Below are 15,687 nucleotides of genomic sequence, written 5' to 3'. Positions count from 1 at the left end.
AATGAACTTCGGTGTGTAAATGAGGGAAGTTTAACCACTTAAAGAGGAGTTCCACCCAGGGAGTCCATTAAAAAAAAAAAAAATTAAAAGTCAGCAGCTACAAATACTGCAGCTTCTGACTTTTAATTGGACACTTACCTGTCCCAGGGTCCAGCGATGCGGAGGATCAAAGCCCCGCTCGTCCCCCCCTCCGCTCGTCGGCATTTCAACTGTGGGCGCCGGGCTGTGGCTTCACAGCCTAACACCCACTGCGCATGCGCGAGCGGTGCGCCGTGATTGGCCGCTCAATCACCTGGGACCTGTAATGGGTCCCAGATGATTGACAGGAGGGAGGGAGCAGAGCCGAGCCCTTCCTGTGCCGAGGGTGAAGTGATGTCACCAGCCCAGGCAAAGGAAGAGGCAGACTACGAGGGACCACCTAGGAACAGGCATTTAGAGGTAAGTAAAAAAAAAAAAAAATATCCAAATGTTTTTTTGTTTTTTAGAATTTTTCTGATATTTTTGTTTTTTGGGTGGAACCCCACTTTAAAGACTAAACCTTTTTCTGACATTTGTTGGTTTCAAGGTAAAAATCATTATTTTATGCTAGAAAATTACTTAGAACCCCCAAACATTATATATACTGTATATATTTTTTTTAGCAGAGACTCTAGAGAATAAAATGGTGGTTGTTGCAATATTTTATGTCACACTGTATTTGTGCAGCGGTCTTTCAAATGCAATTTTTTGGGAAGAAAAATACAATAATGAATTAAAAAACTAAACAATAAAGTTAACCCAATTTTTTGTATAATGTGAAAGATGTTACGCCGCGAGAATCGTGATCTTTATTCTAAGCAAAAAAATCGTGATTCTCATTCTGGCCAGAATCGTGCAGCTAAAGTATCGACCATTACTGACCTCCTGGAAATGACAGTTGTTTTTACGGATATTCTGAACCTCAGTCTGAGTTAAGCTGGCCATAGCTTCCTCCATTGACATAAGCAAGGTGGATGGAGGAATCTCCCCTTGCTGGGACATTGTTTTCTGACAATGGGACTCACCGCTGTCAGAATACACTGATCAGTGGCTGGGAAATGCAGATGGCCACACACTGATTGAAATTCGGCCAATCCCTGCTGAACCGGCTAAATTTCGATCCATCTATAGCCAGCTTTGGTATGCATCAAGTGAAGTCAGCACAGGCTATCTACATACTTTTCCTAGATTAGTGACCCAGAAAGTCCAGATGTCAAATGGCAAGACAGTCCACATATTGCACACAGGTTAGGCATGTGCCTTACTCCACACTAAGGTTGTTGATTGCTGGCAACATGGCTCTATTTTCTAAAGAAGCAAAAGCAAATAACTTGCCTCCAATGTATACGAAACAAGAATGCCAACATTTAAAGCACCTCTCCTACACAATATATATACACAAGGATCTAACAGGCATGAGAGCAGAGGCTGGAAGTTCCCAGCAACACAACTATTTATCCTTCAGCTATTCTGAACCATGAAAGCATTTTTTCCATGAAGTGCATAGCACTCGAACCTCCTACACAACCATCTCTGGAGGCAGTGCCTGGACTAAATGTAAGATCAAAAGTTCCTGGGCAAAACACCAAAGAGCTGTTTGTTCACGTAAAGCTATCCCTGAGGCATCCAATTAGATAACTCCAAGTAGTGCAGCTAAATCAAAGTTTTATAAAGCTGTCTGATGGAGTAAATCTGGAGTAAAGCTGGCCATACAGGTGTTTTTTTTTTCTTCGTTCAACCAGTGGGTTGAATGAAAGAAAATGATTTAATTCTCCCATTCACACACTCAATGCAGGATGGGGGAATTTCTCCCGCTGCACTATTGTATTCTCACAGTGGGGAGAATTCCCGGATGTCAGAATACACTGTTTAGAACCACTGTCTATAACCTGCGGCACTGATCGAGAGAAAAATTTCCAACAGACTGGTTGTACACAAGTCGATGGATAGATCAACTTGTGTACAACCAGCCTGCCTATACGTGGATTAAAATTTGTCCTGTCCCTGCTGAACTGGCCGAATTTTAATCCATGTATGGCTGGCTTAACCACATACATATACTACGGCAGGGCGGCCCATAAGCGCGAAATCACGTACCTGTATGATTGCTGTTGTCGGCTCTGGGAAGCGCTCACCGCCAGAGCCGCGCTCCTGCTGTGGTTGGACACAGTGGAAGCCAATCAGTGGGTCCGGCGGCCGCAATCTTTCCCAGGAGAGGCAGAAATGTTAACAAAGCAGACTGCCGTTCTGTGAGGGAGGATAATGGAGATCTTGTGTTTCTGCTAAGCAGAAACACGGATCTCTGTTTTCCTCCAGTCACCACATTCCCCCTACAGTTAGAAATCAATCCTTAGGAGCACACTTAACCATTTGATCGCCCCTGAGGTTAACCCCTTCCCTGCCAGTGTCATTTATACAGCGACAGTGCATTTTCTTTTAGCACTGATCACTGTATTGGTGTCACTGGTCCCCAAAAATTGTCACTCAGCATCAGGTTTGTCCACCACAATGTTGCAGTCCGGCTAAAGATCGCTGATCGCCACCATTACTAGTAAAAACAATTAAAAAATGTAAAAAGTTCTTAAATCTATCCTATAGTTTGTAACTTTTGCACAAACAAATCAATATATGCTTATTGGGATTTTTTACCAAAAATTTGTAACATAATACATATTGGCCTACATTGATGAAGAAATTTGATTTTTGAAATTCATGTGTTTTATAGCAGAATGTAAAAAATATTTTGTTTTTTTCAAAATTGTTGGTCTTTTTTGTTTATAGCGCAAAAAATAAAAAATGCAGAGGTGATCAAATAGAGAACGCTCTAGTTATCGGAAAAAAAGGACACCAGTTTTATTTGGGTACAGCGTCGCACAGACGCGCAATTGTTAGTTAAAGCAACGCATTTCCGTATCACAAAAAATGGCCTGGTCAGGAAGGGGGTAAAACCTTCCAGGCTGATGTGGTTAAAACAGATCTTCACTGCATCTGAGCGCCACAAACCAAAAACACTGTTTAATTATTTTTTAATAATCAAAGCAAACTCCACCGTCCATCCTTGTCTCCATGCATTTTTTTTTTTGCTGAGAAATCACGTTGAAAAACACCCCTTTAGCATTTATAAACATGGCCATCTTCAGTAAGGGCAAATTATTCATGTAGCATTTACTTCCTATCCACCCTTAGCTCAAGCATGCATGCAGGAGAGCGTGCTTAGCTGAGAAAACCCCTTCTCTCCCCTCCTGAAGACTGTTGGGATATAGGACATCATTTGCCTAGGCAAGAAACCAGGAAGTAACTGAAGAAATGTTAAAAAAAAAAAAAAAAAAAAGTTTAAAACAAATAAATATGATATACTTTTCTATTTGCTAATACTAGCGGCACGAGAATGAAAAAAAAAACAATGTTGATTGGGAGAGTAAAGTTCCACTTTAGGGTAGTAGTGGAGGGAATGGTGCTGGAAGGGTATGGGTGGAACTGGGGGAATCCACAAAATTAAAGAATTATCCAGATGTGATCTGAAATTCCAGGATCATTTAAACAAAACAAATGAAAGCATTAGCTTTTATCAAATAAAATCAACTGACCTTTGGACATTGTCCCGCATAAGCAAAGGCCTATGGTAAACGAATTGTAAGAGGGCTGAATCTAGTAGCTGAAGATACACAGTTGTTCATACCTTTCCCACAGCAATGTTCACCTTTATTCCTACAAGGCTGGCCTCCTGAAATGCCTATTTAAAAAGCAACTCTTAAAGTGTTACTAAACCCACAACATTAAAATCAGTCTGTATACACAGTAAAGCATGCTTGTTATACTCACTGTGGAACCCAAGGGATTCATCTTCTGTATTGTGTAAAAAGGCTGTTTGATCCTGTCTTCTAAGATCCTCCCCTTTTTCCACAGTCCCCAATCCATCTGCTCATAGAACAGAGCCTTGAGGGCACTCTGCACATGCTCAGATTGGTGTGTATTGCTAGAATTTTTTTGGGGGGAGGGTGCATGTGATTGGCACAAGGCCAATCAGCGCTGTCCAGACAGAGGGTCAGGTGTAACACTCTCATAGGACAGTCAGAAGAGAATGAAAACCCCTCCAACAAGCTTTAACCAGTGTTCGGCTGGACACAGATAGAAGTTACAAGACTGCTATAAACTGCCGATGAGAAAAGGTTTTTAGCAGTTTATATTTTTTAAATAATTGCATTTCTGTGCTCTGTGGGAGATCAGATATAGTGATTGCAGGCTCCTGGTATAGTAACACTTTAAAGCTGATATCTGCAGATCCAGACAAGCTCCCCAATGCCGAGGATGCCCACAGGACACCCATACCTGCACAGTAGGGATGTGGTGGGGAGCATGCCCACACTCCACTACTAGAAGTGGAGAATCTTCAAGAAAACAGAGGTGATCACCATTGCAGGAAAGGTATAAACTAAGGACTTATTCTGCTTCCAGATGCAGAGCTTATTGTAGAGTTAGCCACAGATTTGCTTTAAGTTGCCTCATAAATAGATTTTGTCCACAGAATTTGCCATTCACATAAGTGATTTTAGCTACATCCAACTCTACACCAAGAACTGATTTTCTCAACCTGAAATCCTAAATAGTAAATATACTTCATAAGAGAGATCCAGTAAAATGCTCAGACATGCATGATGTTGGGATCAGTTACATTGCTAGCATAAATAGAGATAAGCATGTAGTATTTATTTTATTTATTTATTACAGGTACTTATATAGCGCCCTCAATTTAAGCAGCACCTTACATCTATATTTTACATTCACATCAGTCCCTGCCCTCAAGGAGCTTACAATCTAAGGTCCCTAGCTCACATTCATATATACACACACTAGGGCTAATTTAGACAGCAGCCAATTAACCTACCAGCATATCTTATAGAAAGAAATCTTGCTGAGAAGTATACGTTGCCTGTCATCACCAACCTTCCCTCCTGAAAATGATAGATGGCAGTCATTCTGATTCCAAGGTTGCAGTTATAAACCTGGAACAAGTATGAATAGCCAGCATTTTTACTTCACTGGCTGCACGTGTATTCCAGGTCTGACTCAGAAGTACTGCAGTTAAAGATACCAAAATAGCTAACCTTTTCAAAAATCAGCAATGGCAGCCCCATTTTTCTGCAAGTAAGGGTTTCTTTAAAGTTTAAGCAACCATACAGCCGAAGGAAGATTTGTATCTGGACACATTCTGAAAAAACTATTATGAAGTCTCAGCAGCTTCGATATCTCTCCTGGTTGGTTTCCTCTAATGCTGGCTCTATATCCATGTGCTGCGGTAACATGCAGTAAACACATGTGATCGACTGTGCAGTATGATTTATTTTAAACGGCTCGCAAACACATGTTGCAGCTCGCTAACACACAGGAAACTGTTTTTTTGTTGTGTGCAGTGGCACTTTGGCAGTCCATTTAAAATGAGCAAACTTCCTTAACTCAAGGCATGTTAACATATATGCAATAATGTAAAGTGTTAGTTAACATGTTCGGCAAAAATAAAAAGCTGAATACCATACATCCCTTCCACACCTACCTCCACATGCAGCCTGGTGCTGCGGTCCTGGAGTTTGAAAACTGCGCTGTTCTTCCTCCTTTTCCTACAGACACAAGGATGGATCGGAGTGGTTCTAATTGGGCAGCGCTGGCACGTGACCGCACTGATCAAGTAGGACCACTCCGATCTGTGCTTGCGTCCCTAGGGAAAGAAGAGGAACAGCATGGCTTTCAAACCCCAGAAACATTGATGGGCACTGATGAGCCGGCACTGGTGAAGGGGCACTGATGGGCACTGGTAGGCAGCACTGAAAGGTGACATTGATGAGGAGACACTGGTGGGCACTGATTGGCAGCAGTGGTGGACACGGATTGGCAGAAGCCAATAATCAATGCTTCTCTCCTCCACACGCTGACAGCATGAGAAGGAGCGGTGAAGAGAGCCGGTAATCAGCTTCCATTGACATCATGATCAACTGTGACTGGACACAGCTGATCACGTAGTAAAGAGCTGCTGATTGGCTCTTTACCTGAATCTGTGTTTGCCAGTGTCCGGAGAACACAGACCGCAATCATGGGAGGCCGTCATATGAAGGCCTTCTCGGAACTGGACCACCGTGCTGTAGCCGTCATTCGGCTATAGCGCGGTCGGCAAGTAGTTAAGGCAACACAGTTTGAAAGGGGAAAAAAACACTGTGGGTAGACTTGTTGTGGTTCTCTTCCAAAAGGAGGGCTGTCTTAGAAATCGGCCCAAGTATTTTATTTTATACCATAATAAAAAAAGAAATGTAGACAGCCTGCCAGTGAATAGATAAATCACGGTTAAATGGATTCCTCAAAATGGCACCCTTTTCAGTCTGACACAAAAATATGAAAAATCTACATTGCATGGATTATTGCATTTGGTTGCATGATTTATGTCTTTCAATTTCCAAATGGTTTAACACCATCAAGAAATCAAAACAGAGAATTTAATTTCCTGGTGGAAAGTCGGCAGTGCGCGGCATTAAACGCCCCACACAATGCCTCATGACAAATCTTCATATTACCTACTTAGAAGTTAATAAAAGCTGCAGCTGGAATGCCATCAATCATTCATTACTAGCAGTGGGTATCCAGAGTCATTTAATGAAATTGTGCCATGCTGTACTGTGTGTTCAGAAATGACACTCATTTGTGTCACAATTATTTCAAGAAAATGTAATTTGGTTTTAAAACATTAAAGGATTTAGCATATTTGCTTTTGTTGAAAGATAATGACTGGCTGGGGTGTCGCACGAATGTGGCATGGCAAGAAGGTTAAACACGCAGTGACCCCCTAATTAAATCACGCTTGTATTGGTGTTATTCAGGTAACACCAAATTTTATACCACCATCTCCACCACACAATCTGGTTTAACTAAAGTAAGGCAAAGAGCTAAGTGCTCTTCTGTGTGGCAAATCATAGCAGTCATCTCTGAAAACATTAAAACTAAAATATTATTGGCATCTGAAAAAGGATGCCATAAAGAACTGCTACAAAATGCCAACTTACAAACTAGGTAATGGCGTGAAAGTGCACCTTACCTGTGAAGTCTGAAAAGCCGTGAAACCCTTCGTCATCCACCTTACAAGCCTCCATGAGGCTGCTAAATAGAGTACCAATTGGATCCAAGGGATGTCCCACCCAGCCTTCCAGATTAGTGATGGATGTCAAGCCTTTGTGAAGCAGCTCTGTAAAAATAAAAAATAAATAAAAATAAGATTGCACCGACCTGTTACTGAACCAACAATTCCTTAACAGGATTTAAAATCAGACAAGGGATAGTTCCAAAAAGCCACATGCAACTTCAAGCCTGGCAATAACACCCTAGCGTGGATTTCACCGGAGAGTCGTATTGAGCAAACAAGGTGGATACTACTATTTCCTCTTCTCTGATATTTACCGCATTTCAGATGCTGTTATACAATCACACTGTGAACACATGGCTCTTAAAAGGAAAACTGCCACCCAAAACTGATATTTAACTCCACTTGAAAATATCTGTAAAAACTGCAATGCATCCATTATCCACACTTGATTTAAATGCTGGGCTAATACTTAAGGGAAAACAATAGATGCACATATTTTTGCAGGAATGTGCTTTTTTTTATTCATTTTTTAATTCCCCCCATCCCACTGAAGCCTGCAAATTATTGAGTGGGTCATGGGTGTAATATCAGGCTTCTACAGATGTGGCAGAGCGGCTCTCCTGCGCTGGATCACGCATCTAATACGTGATCCAGCTGTACTGGGTAAGGGGCGTGCGCACGCCGGCTGTACTGAGATTAGTCACAGCACTAGCCGATCAGCGAGTCCCGGGCAAATGATTGCCACCTGGGACCTGCTGACTGGTGAAGGGGATGACATGACAGAGCTCTATCAATGTAAACACCACAGGGCTCTGTCCTATAAACGGGGGATGTGCTGGTATTTGTCTCCCTGCAAAGCAGGGGAAAAAAAAAAAACGGCACATTCCTCAGTAAAAACAGCACACAGTGAATGCATTAAGCACTGTTAGGCACACATTTAACCCTTTGATCTCCCTAGATGTTAATCCCTTCCCATTGTCATTAGTACAGTGTACATTTTTTTAAATTTCCGGACTTTTTTCGTTTATAGCACATAAAAATTAAAAACCCAGTGGTGACCCAAGGGCACCCTCTCTACCCAGCTTCCATGCTGGATGCGGACAGTAGACTCTTGGGAGATGAATTGGGACCATGCTCCACCACGATTAACGTTGTACGGTCGCGTTTCGCAACTTAAACATGGCCTACACCTCCAACTATGAGCCTTGATGTGCTCATATGCTCCTCCCGTCTCTCATATGCTCCTCCCGTCACATTGCAGAAAAAAAAAAAAAAAAACCCCAGTGGTGATCAAATACCACCAAAAGAAATGTCTATTTGTGTGAAAAAAAATAAAATGATATAAAATTTCATTTGTGTACATGACCGTGCAATTTTCAGTTAAAATGACGCAGTGCCAGAAGCAAAAAACAGCCTGGTCATGAAGAGGGGTAAATCCTCTGGAGGGCAAGTGGTTAAAGCTCAACTAAATCAATATTGTTTTAGTTTAGGAAAGGGGGATAGAACCTAAAATTTTGCTGTGTCCATGTCGGGGTACTCATTTCCTGTTCTGGTGACACCCAATTTGTCAGGTAAGACGGCCGATCAGCGAGTCCCGGGCAAATGATTGCCACCTGGGACCTGCTGACTAGTGAAGAGGATGAGAAGACAGAGCTTTATCAATGTATCAATGATGTGAGATTTCTACATAGAAACCTCAACAATAGAAACCCAGCAGAGGGTTTAAAAAAATCTGTCTTGTCCAAAACCTAAAAGCTTTGGTTGAAATTGGGCATGAAAAAATTGTTCTAGTATTTTTTGTCTATATGGCTGTGACATAGACAATTGATCAGAGCCTCTTTGGGAGCAGGAACTAATTATAATGATTTAAAATACTCGCCAAAGTGATGCCAAAAATCTCAAGCTCAATATATTAAAAATTCTGCAATGGAACTCCAATTCATCTACTTACCTACCTCTCACACACAAACGACATTACACTTTTTGCACACCATACACACATCTGCCCAGGTACAAACACACAAAATTACAGATACTGTACATATACTAGTAAAATATGCCAGATACGCACAACGTTATACTTTAGCATCACACGTGGATCGGCACCATTTCAGACAGAATAAAGGTATAGAATGAATCTGATGCTTTGCCCTTCTATCACTGGCTGGAGTCCAGTTACATGTAAAATGTTTTAACACATTATTGATGGGCATAAATAAAACATAACCTTCTGGTGCATCTGAATATTTATTGGATTAATAACAGCCCGTTATGGTGCCATTTTATGGCATTTGAACGAGGCAGGAAGGTTTAGGGAATATTAGGCTGTACGTTCTCCTTATTAAACCTTCCCTCCTATTTGAAGTGGACACACAGTGTGCGCATTTGTAGTGTTCAAAGCGGCTCGTGTAGCTGCGAGTCAAAGGAAGAAATATTTCCGGAGTCGTGATCTGTATTATTTATATGATCTGCAGAGAGCTACATTCATATCCAAGCAACTGAATTACCGGCTTTGGGAAGGGATTAACCCTCTCATGACTAGTTCTATGACCTGAATTTTACAGCACAGGCATCCCTTTATTCTTCTTTTATTTCTATTTATTTATTATTTATTTATATTATCTATTATTTATTTTCTATTTCTATATTCTATTTATTTTTAGGTACTAATTAAGGAAATGCAAGCAGTATGTATCCCACGTTTCTAAATTATGTCTAAAAGGAGTAAATCTGGCATTTTCCTGTTTGATTCTATGTATACACCGCCATTTCCTTCTGATGTATCTCTTTAACCATGTAAGCTCTGAAAGGTTTTACCCCCTTCATGGTCAGGGCATTCTTTGCTATTTAGCACTGTGCTACTTTAATTGGCAATTGCACTGTCCGCAAATTAAACTTTATGGCTCCATGCACACTGAAGCTCATAAACGGCCGTTTTTTGGAGTTTTGGCGGTTTTTTTTTTTTTTTTTAACAGCCCATAAAGTGCACTCTATGTTATCCTATGTGTCCATGCACACATGGACGTTTTTGAACTTTTATCAGCAGTGGAGTTTATGGGCTGTTTTCTGAACGCCATAAAATCACGTTCGGGAGTCGTTATTCTGACCACAAAAAAAGCCAAACGCTGATAAACGTCGATAAACGCTCAAAAACGTGGCTCACCAGCGTTTTTCAATGTTTTTGATCCATTGAAAAAAAAAATACTAAAAAACACTAACACAGAAAAACACTAAAAAAAGCTAATAAACGCTATTGCAAAAATGGTAAAAAACTTTGAAAGACTCACAGCAAAGCTACTGGTGTTTTATAACATTAATTTAACGTCCAGTGTGCATGGAGCCTTACCTTTTCACACAAATAGAGCTTTCTTTTGGTGGTATGTGATCACCATTGGGTTTTTAATTTTTTGTGATATCAATGAAAAAAAAAGACTAAAAATATTTTGAAACAAAACAAAATAAAAAAAAAAAACAATACGTTCTGTCATAAAATATATCCAATAAAATAATTGCCATCATATATTTAGGCCAAAATGTATTCTGCTACATGTCTTTGGTAAAAAACAAAAAAACAAAAATCCCAATAAGTGTATATTATTTAGTCTGTAGGAAAGTTATAGTGTCCACAAACTATGGTATATTTATTTGAAAATTGATCAATCATTCCTTGAGGCCCCTAAAATGTCAGGACAGTACAAATTACCTTACAAATGACCCCTTTTTGGAATGTAGGCAGTCTGAGGCATTTAGTAAGAGACATGGCAAAGTTTCTTGTAATTGTAATTTTTTGGCACAATTTCTTGGAAAATGAAGAAATTTTGTTTTCACAATTTTTTTTTTTTACATACCATCACCAGCGCAGTACAGCCTCATGATAGGACTGGTGTGGCGGTGATCAGGGACACTGACTGGTAACCACATGTAAAAAAAAAAAAAAAAAATTAAAATGTAAATAATTTTTCAGTCAATATTTTACATTTATTTGTATTGTTTTAACATTTTTTTTTTAAAATACTTACATCAAAGTAGTTGAATGTTACCACAGTAACATTGTACTACTCTGGGGGGTGATCAGGGTTTTTCTTTTTTACACACTTTGCTGGTAAAATGAAGATCAGCTGTGAATACTAGTGATCTGCGATTTGCTACAGCTAATTCCATGGTACCGGGTACGGTGAATGGACCAGGTACTATGTGATAGCTGTGGGCCAATGACAGCTCCCTAGCAAAGCTGTTATGAACTGATTCATAACAGCTTTGTTGACATTGTGATCATACAACGATCACATGATCAGGGGGCCCACAGTATCAGGATCCACATTCTGCTTGGGCACAGTGGTTGGTTCATCAGCGCTGGTCTGGCAAAATGACTTAAGGGTATGTTGCATTACCTGCATGCCATAAATGTAGTGTGGGCGGTCGGCAGGTGGTTAAATAGTCTCTAAGTTTTGCTATTTTCGAAATTGGAATCGAAATTCAGTCACCACTGAATTCATACATTAAAGTGATTGTAAGGGATCTTTTTTTTTTTAAATAACAAACATATCATACTTACCTCCACTGTGCAGCTTGTTTTGCACAGAGTGGCCAAGAACCTGGTCTTCTGGGGTCCCCTGGAAGCTCCTTCCCACATCTGATAACCCCCTAGGAGAAGCGCTCTCCCGGGGCGGGGGTTACCTTGCGGGCGTGATCCCGAGTCCAGCATTTGCGTCCTTAGACGCGAATGCCGGACTCGGCCCCGCCCCCGGCGCTTGCGTCATTGGATTTGATTGACAGCAGCGGGAGCCAATGGCTGCACTGCTCTCACTCTATCCAATCAAGAGCCGGGACCCCATGGACAGAGGAAGAGCGCGTCTCTGGTGACAGAAATACGGGGCTCAGGTAAGTAAAAAAAAAAAAAGGGGGGGGGGGTTCAGTCACTGCCAGGTGTTTTTTCACCTTAATGCACAGGATGCATTAAGGTGAAAAAACACAAAGGTTTACAACCCCTTTAACCATATTTACCCTCTCATAGAGAGATTAAAAGACTGCCTAGGTATATGGTCTAAGCTACCCTTAAATCTTATGAGTAGAGTGAATCTATTCAAAATTATTTTTTGCCATACTTTATGTGTTATTGAATGCCCCTGTCTATATACAAAATATTTTCTGAAATTAATACAGCAATATCCTCCTTTCTTTGGGGACCTATCCCCCCCAGAATCTCTCTGGAAACACTACAATTTCCAATCCATGGAGGTGGGTTGGTGCTCCCGCAATCTGCAATGTTCTTATCTCGTACCACAACTGACTCGCACATCCAAACCTGAATAATGTTGCTGGAACCACGCAAGCTAATCTCAGCAATTTTTTGAAGCCCTGATTAACCTCTTCTATAGAAAAGATCCCTAAAACATTTCAAATCTGTTGTCGTAAACTGAAAGACCTACTCCTTACCAGTTATCTGAATGCACCCTTGTGGCATAACCCGTGTATGATGGAATTCTAGAAATTATCCAATGTGAGCAGATGGGCAAGTCATGATTTTAAATATGCCCATCAACTCTTCCCTAATCGTACCTTTAAAACATTCCACCTCATTAAGGAAAAAAATGGGGTTCTGGATATATACACTATATTACCCGAAGTAATGGCATGCCTGCTTTTACACGCACATGAACTATAATGGCATCCCAGTCTTAGTCCATAGGGTTCAATATTGAGTTGGCCCACCCTTTGCAGCTATAACAGCTTCAACTCTTCTGGGAAGGCTGTCCACAAGGTTTAGGAGTGTGTCTATGGGAATGTTTGACCATTCTTCCAGAAGAGGATTTGTGAGGTCAGGGACTGATGTTGGAGGAGAAGGCCTGGCTTGCAGTCTCTGCTCTAGTTAATCCCAAACATCCAAATCATTTGGTGTAGGGAGGATTATGGTGTGGGGTTGTTTTTCAGGGGTTGGGCTTGGCCCCTTAGTTCCAGTGAAGGGAACTCTTACAGCGGAGTTCCGCCTGCAAAAAAAATAAATAAAAGTCAGCAGCTAAAAATACTGCAACTTCTGACTTTTAAAATAAGGACACTTATCAGTCCAGGGTGCACGAGATGTCCTCACCCGAAGCCGACCTGTCCCTAGGCTCTGGGTGGAGGCACCGGCATCTTAAGTAAGGGAATCAGGAAGTGAAGCCTTGCGGCTTCACAGCCTACTGCGCATGCGCAAGTTGAGCTGCATGTTCTGACTGATCCCTGCTGTTTCTAGAAGACAGCAGGGGGGGGGGGCACTGGTGGGGGGCGGCGGAGGGGCCAGACATGGCGTAGATCACCGCGGATACTGTGGTGATCTTTCGCTGGAAGTGGGAGCAAATACCTGTATTAGACAGGTATCCCTTGAAAGGTGGCAAATGTGACACCGGACGGGGTCGGAGGAACCAGATAAGTGGAAGTTCCATTTCTGGGTGGAACTCCGCTTTAAGGCATCAGCATACCAAAATATTTTGGACAATTTCATGCTCCCAACTTTGTGGGAACAGTTTGGGGAAGGCCCCTTCTTGTTCCAACATGACCGTGCACCAATGCACAAACAAGGTCCACAAAGACATGGATGAGCGAGTTTGGGGTAGAGGAACTTGACTGGCCTGCACAGAGTCCTGAACTTAACCCGATAGAACACCTTTGGGATAAATTAGAGTGGAGACTGTGAGCCAGACCTTCTTGTCCAACATCAGTGCCTGACCTCACAAAAGTACTTCTGGAAGAATGGTCAAACATTCCCATAGACACACTCCTAAACCTTGTGGACAGCCTTCACAGAAGAGTTAAAGCTGTTATATCTGCAAAGGGTGGGCCAACTCAATATTAAACCCTACAGACTAAGACTGGAATGCAATTAAAGTTCACGTGTGTGTAAAGGCAGGCGTACTAATACTTTTGGTAATATAGTGTATCCATTTTCATATATGCAACTGTTCCATGTGGTTACCACACAAACTAGATTGAGGTATAGGTCATTACAAACAACCAAGATTGAGAATCTTTTGATTAAAAAAGATCACTCCATAAACCATTTGGCTCTATTATCATCGTTAAAGCGTTCCGCCTAAAAAATTAATATAAAAGTCAGCAGCTACAAATACTGCAGCTGCTGACTTTTAAAATAAGGACACTTACCTGTCCAGGGCCTGCAATGTCCTCACCCGAAGCCGACCCGTCCCCTCGGCTCCGGGTGGAGGCGCTGGCATTGCTAGTAAGGGAATCAGGAGTCCCAGCCTGGTCCCCTACTGTAACAGTAATAAGGAGAGCCGGCAAAACTGTAATCCTTAAAGTGCCCTTTATTGATACATCAGAGTGACAATAAAACAATAAAGTTGACGCGTTTCGGCAATAGCCTTAGCCATGGTCCCTGCGTGTCTCCCATAAGGCAACGGGGGGGGGACTGGTTATGGCATAAAGTGGGAGCAAATACCTGTATTAGACAGGTATCTGCTCCTCCCTAAAAGGTGCCAAATGTGACATTGGAGGGGGGGGAGGAATCCGGACAGCGGAAGTTCCATTTTTGGGTGGAACTCCGCTTTAAGGATGGAGAAAATAAGGCCCAATGGCAAACGGATATTCCCTCAATGGATGACGATATTTGCAGAGGTCAACTAAACCATGTATGGCCAGCTTTAGGAACTGCTTCATCTTCTGCAGCAGCTCCTACACTCCTGAATTCTACGTCTGTTCCAGCCCTGTTATTAGAACGGATCACTAAAATGTCCAAATCAGCAGCTTGGATGTCATGGCTTTAGGTCTGGAAAGAACAGCACAAATCAAAGGGGTATGCAAGATAAGGAAAGTGGCTGGGAGCTGTGGCGCACATGTCACCCAAAGCAAGCAAAGTAGTACAATTAGTGGTGTTCTGATTTAATAAAATGCAGTGTCTTTAATATTCGGTCCTGTCACCGATTAGGATTGTAACCTGACCTGCAGATTTCTGCACAAATACCCATCTGCTTTGTTACCTATTCTTATTGCTTTCCTACCTTTCTTCTGCAGTCGGAACATGTCCATTCTTTTCTGCTGCTGCCTTCTCAGAGTGTTGACAATGGCTATTGCTAGTCGGAGGGCCTCCCGTGGGTAGCCATGTGACCTCAGTGCGTCCACCCGCGCACAAGCAGTAGGGACATGCTCTGAAGGGAAACAGAAAGCATTAGTGTGGCGTCTTGTCCAAACCATTTCAAGCATTAGTGCAGAATTTCCAAAGGCCTAGCAGGAGAACAACATCAGCCTTGTAGCCAAGCATTTCATCTACCCACCACAAATGCTTCATTTATAATTCCATACAAATGAGAACAAAGCAGCAAGTCACAGAATGAGCCTTTCTGGCTGCACAACCTACCATGCCAGAGGGGCCACCCACGGGAGTCAAAGAGTGAGTTTTCAGTGTCGTCATGGTAACAGTAGTTGGTGTAAAGGTCGCTGCTGATAATGTACTGTAAGTGGCTGTCTTGCCAGTGGAGATCGCATGCCTCGATGGCTCGTGTGAACACTGTTCGGTGAGGCCGATGGGAGGAATCTGAAGGCGAGAAAAGACA

The 15,687-nt window shown here is 41.9% G+C and overlaps 1 protein-coding gene across 2 annotated transcripts in view; it reads right to left on the bottom strand.

The window, feature by feature from the left end:
- The window catches only part of ZSWIM6 (zinc finger SWIM-type containing 6), a 198,054-nt gene that overhangs the window by 28,990 nt on the left and 153,377 nt on the right, over positions 1–15,687 (bottom strand). The window contains exons 6-9 of one of the 2 annotated variants that reach the window (XM_073623231.1): positions 15,492–15,668; positions 15,136–15,282; positions 10,990–11,049; positions 7,097–7,243 (exon numbers count right to left, since the gene is read on the bottom strand). In XM_073623231.1, the coding sequence (XP_073479332.1) occupies positions 7,097–7,243; positions 10,990–11,049; positions 15,136–15,282; positions 15,492–15,668 (531 nt within the window). The remainder of the gene's footprint in view (positions 1–7,096; positions 7,244–10,989; positions 11,050–15,135; positions 15,283–15,491; positions 15,669–15,687) is intronic. The other variant, XM_073623239.1, reaches the window with a different exon arrangement.

Source organism: Aquarana catesbeiana, linkage group LG01 (assembly GCF_042186555.1).
Source record: "Aquarana catesbeiana isolate 2022-GZ linkage group LG01, ASM4218655v1, whole genome shotgun sequence".
Lineage (NCBI taxonomy): Eukaryota > Metazoa > Chordata > Amphibia > Anura > Ranidae > Aquarana > Aquarana catesbeiana.
The sequence above is the reverse complement of the archived record's forward strand: the minus strand, read 5'-3'. Positions and strand labels throughout refer to the sequence as shown.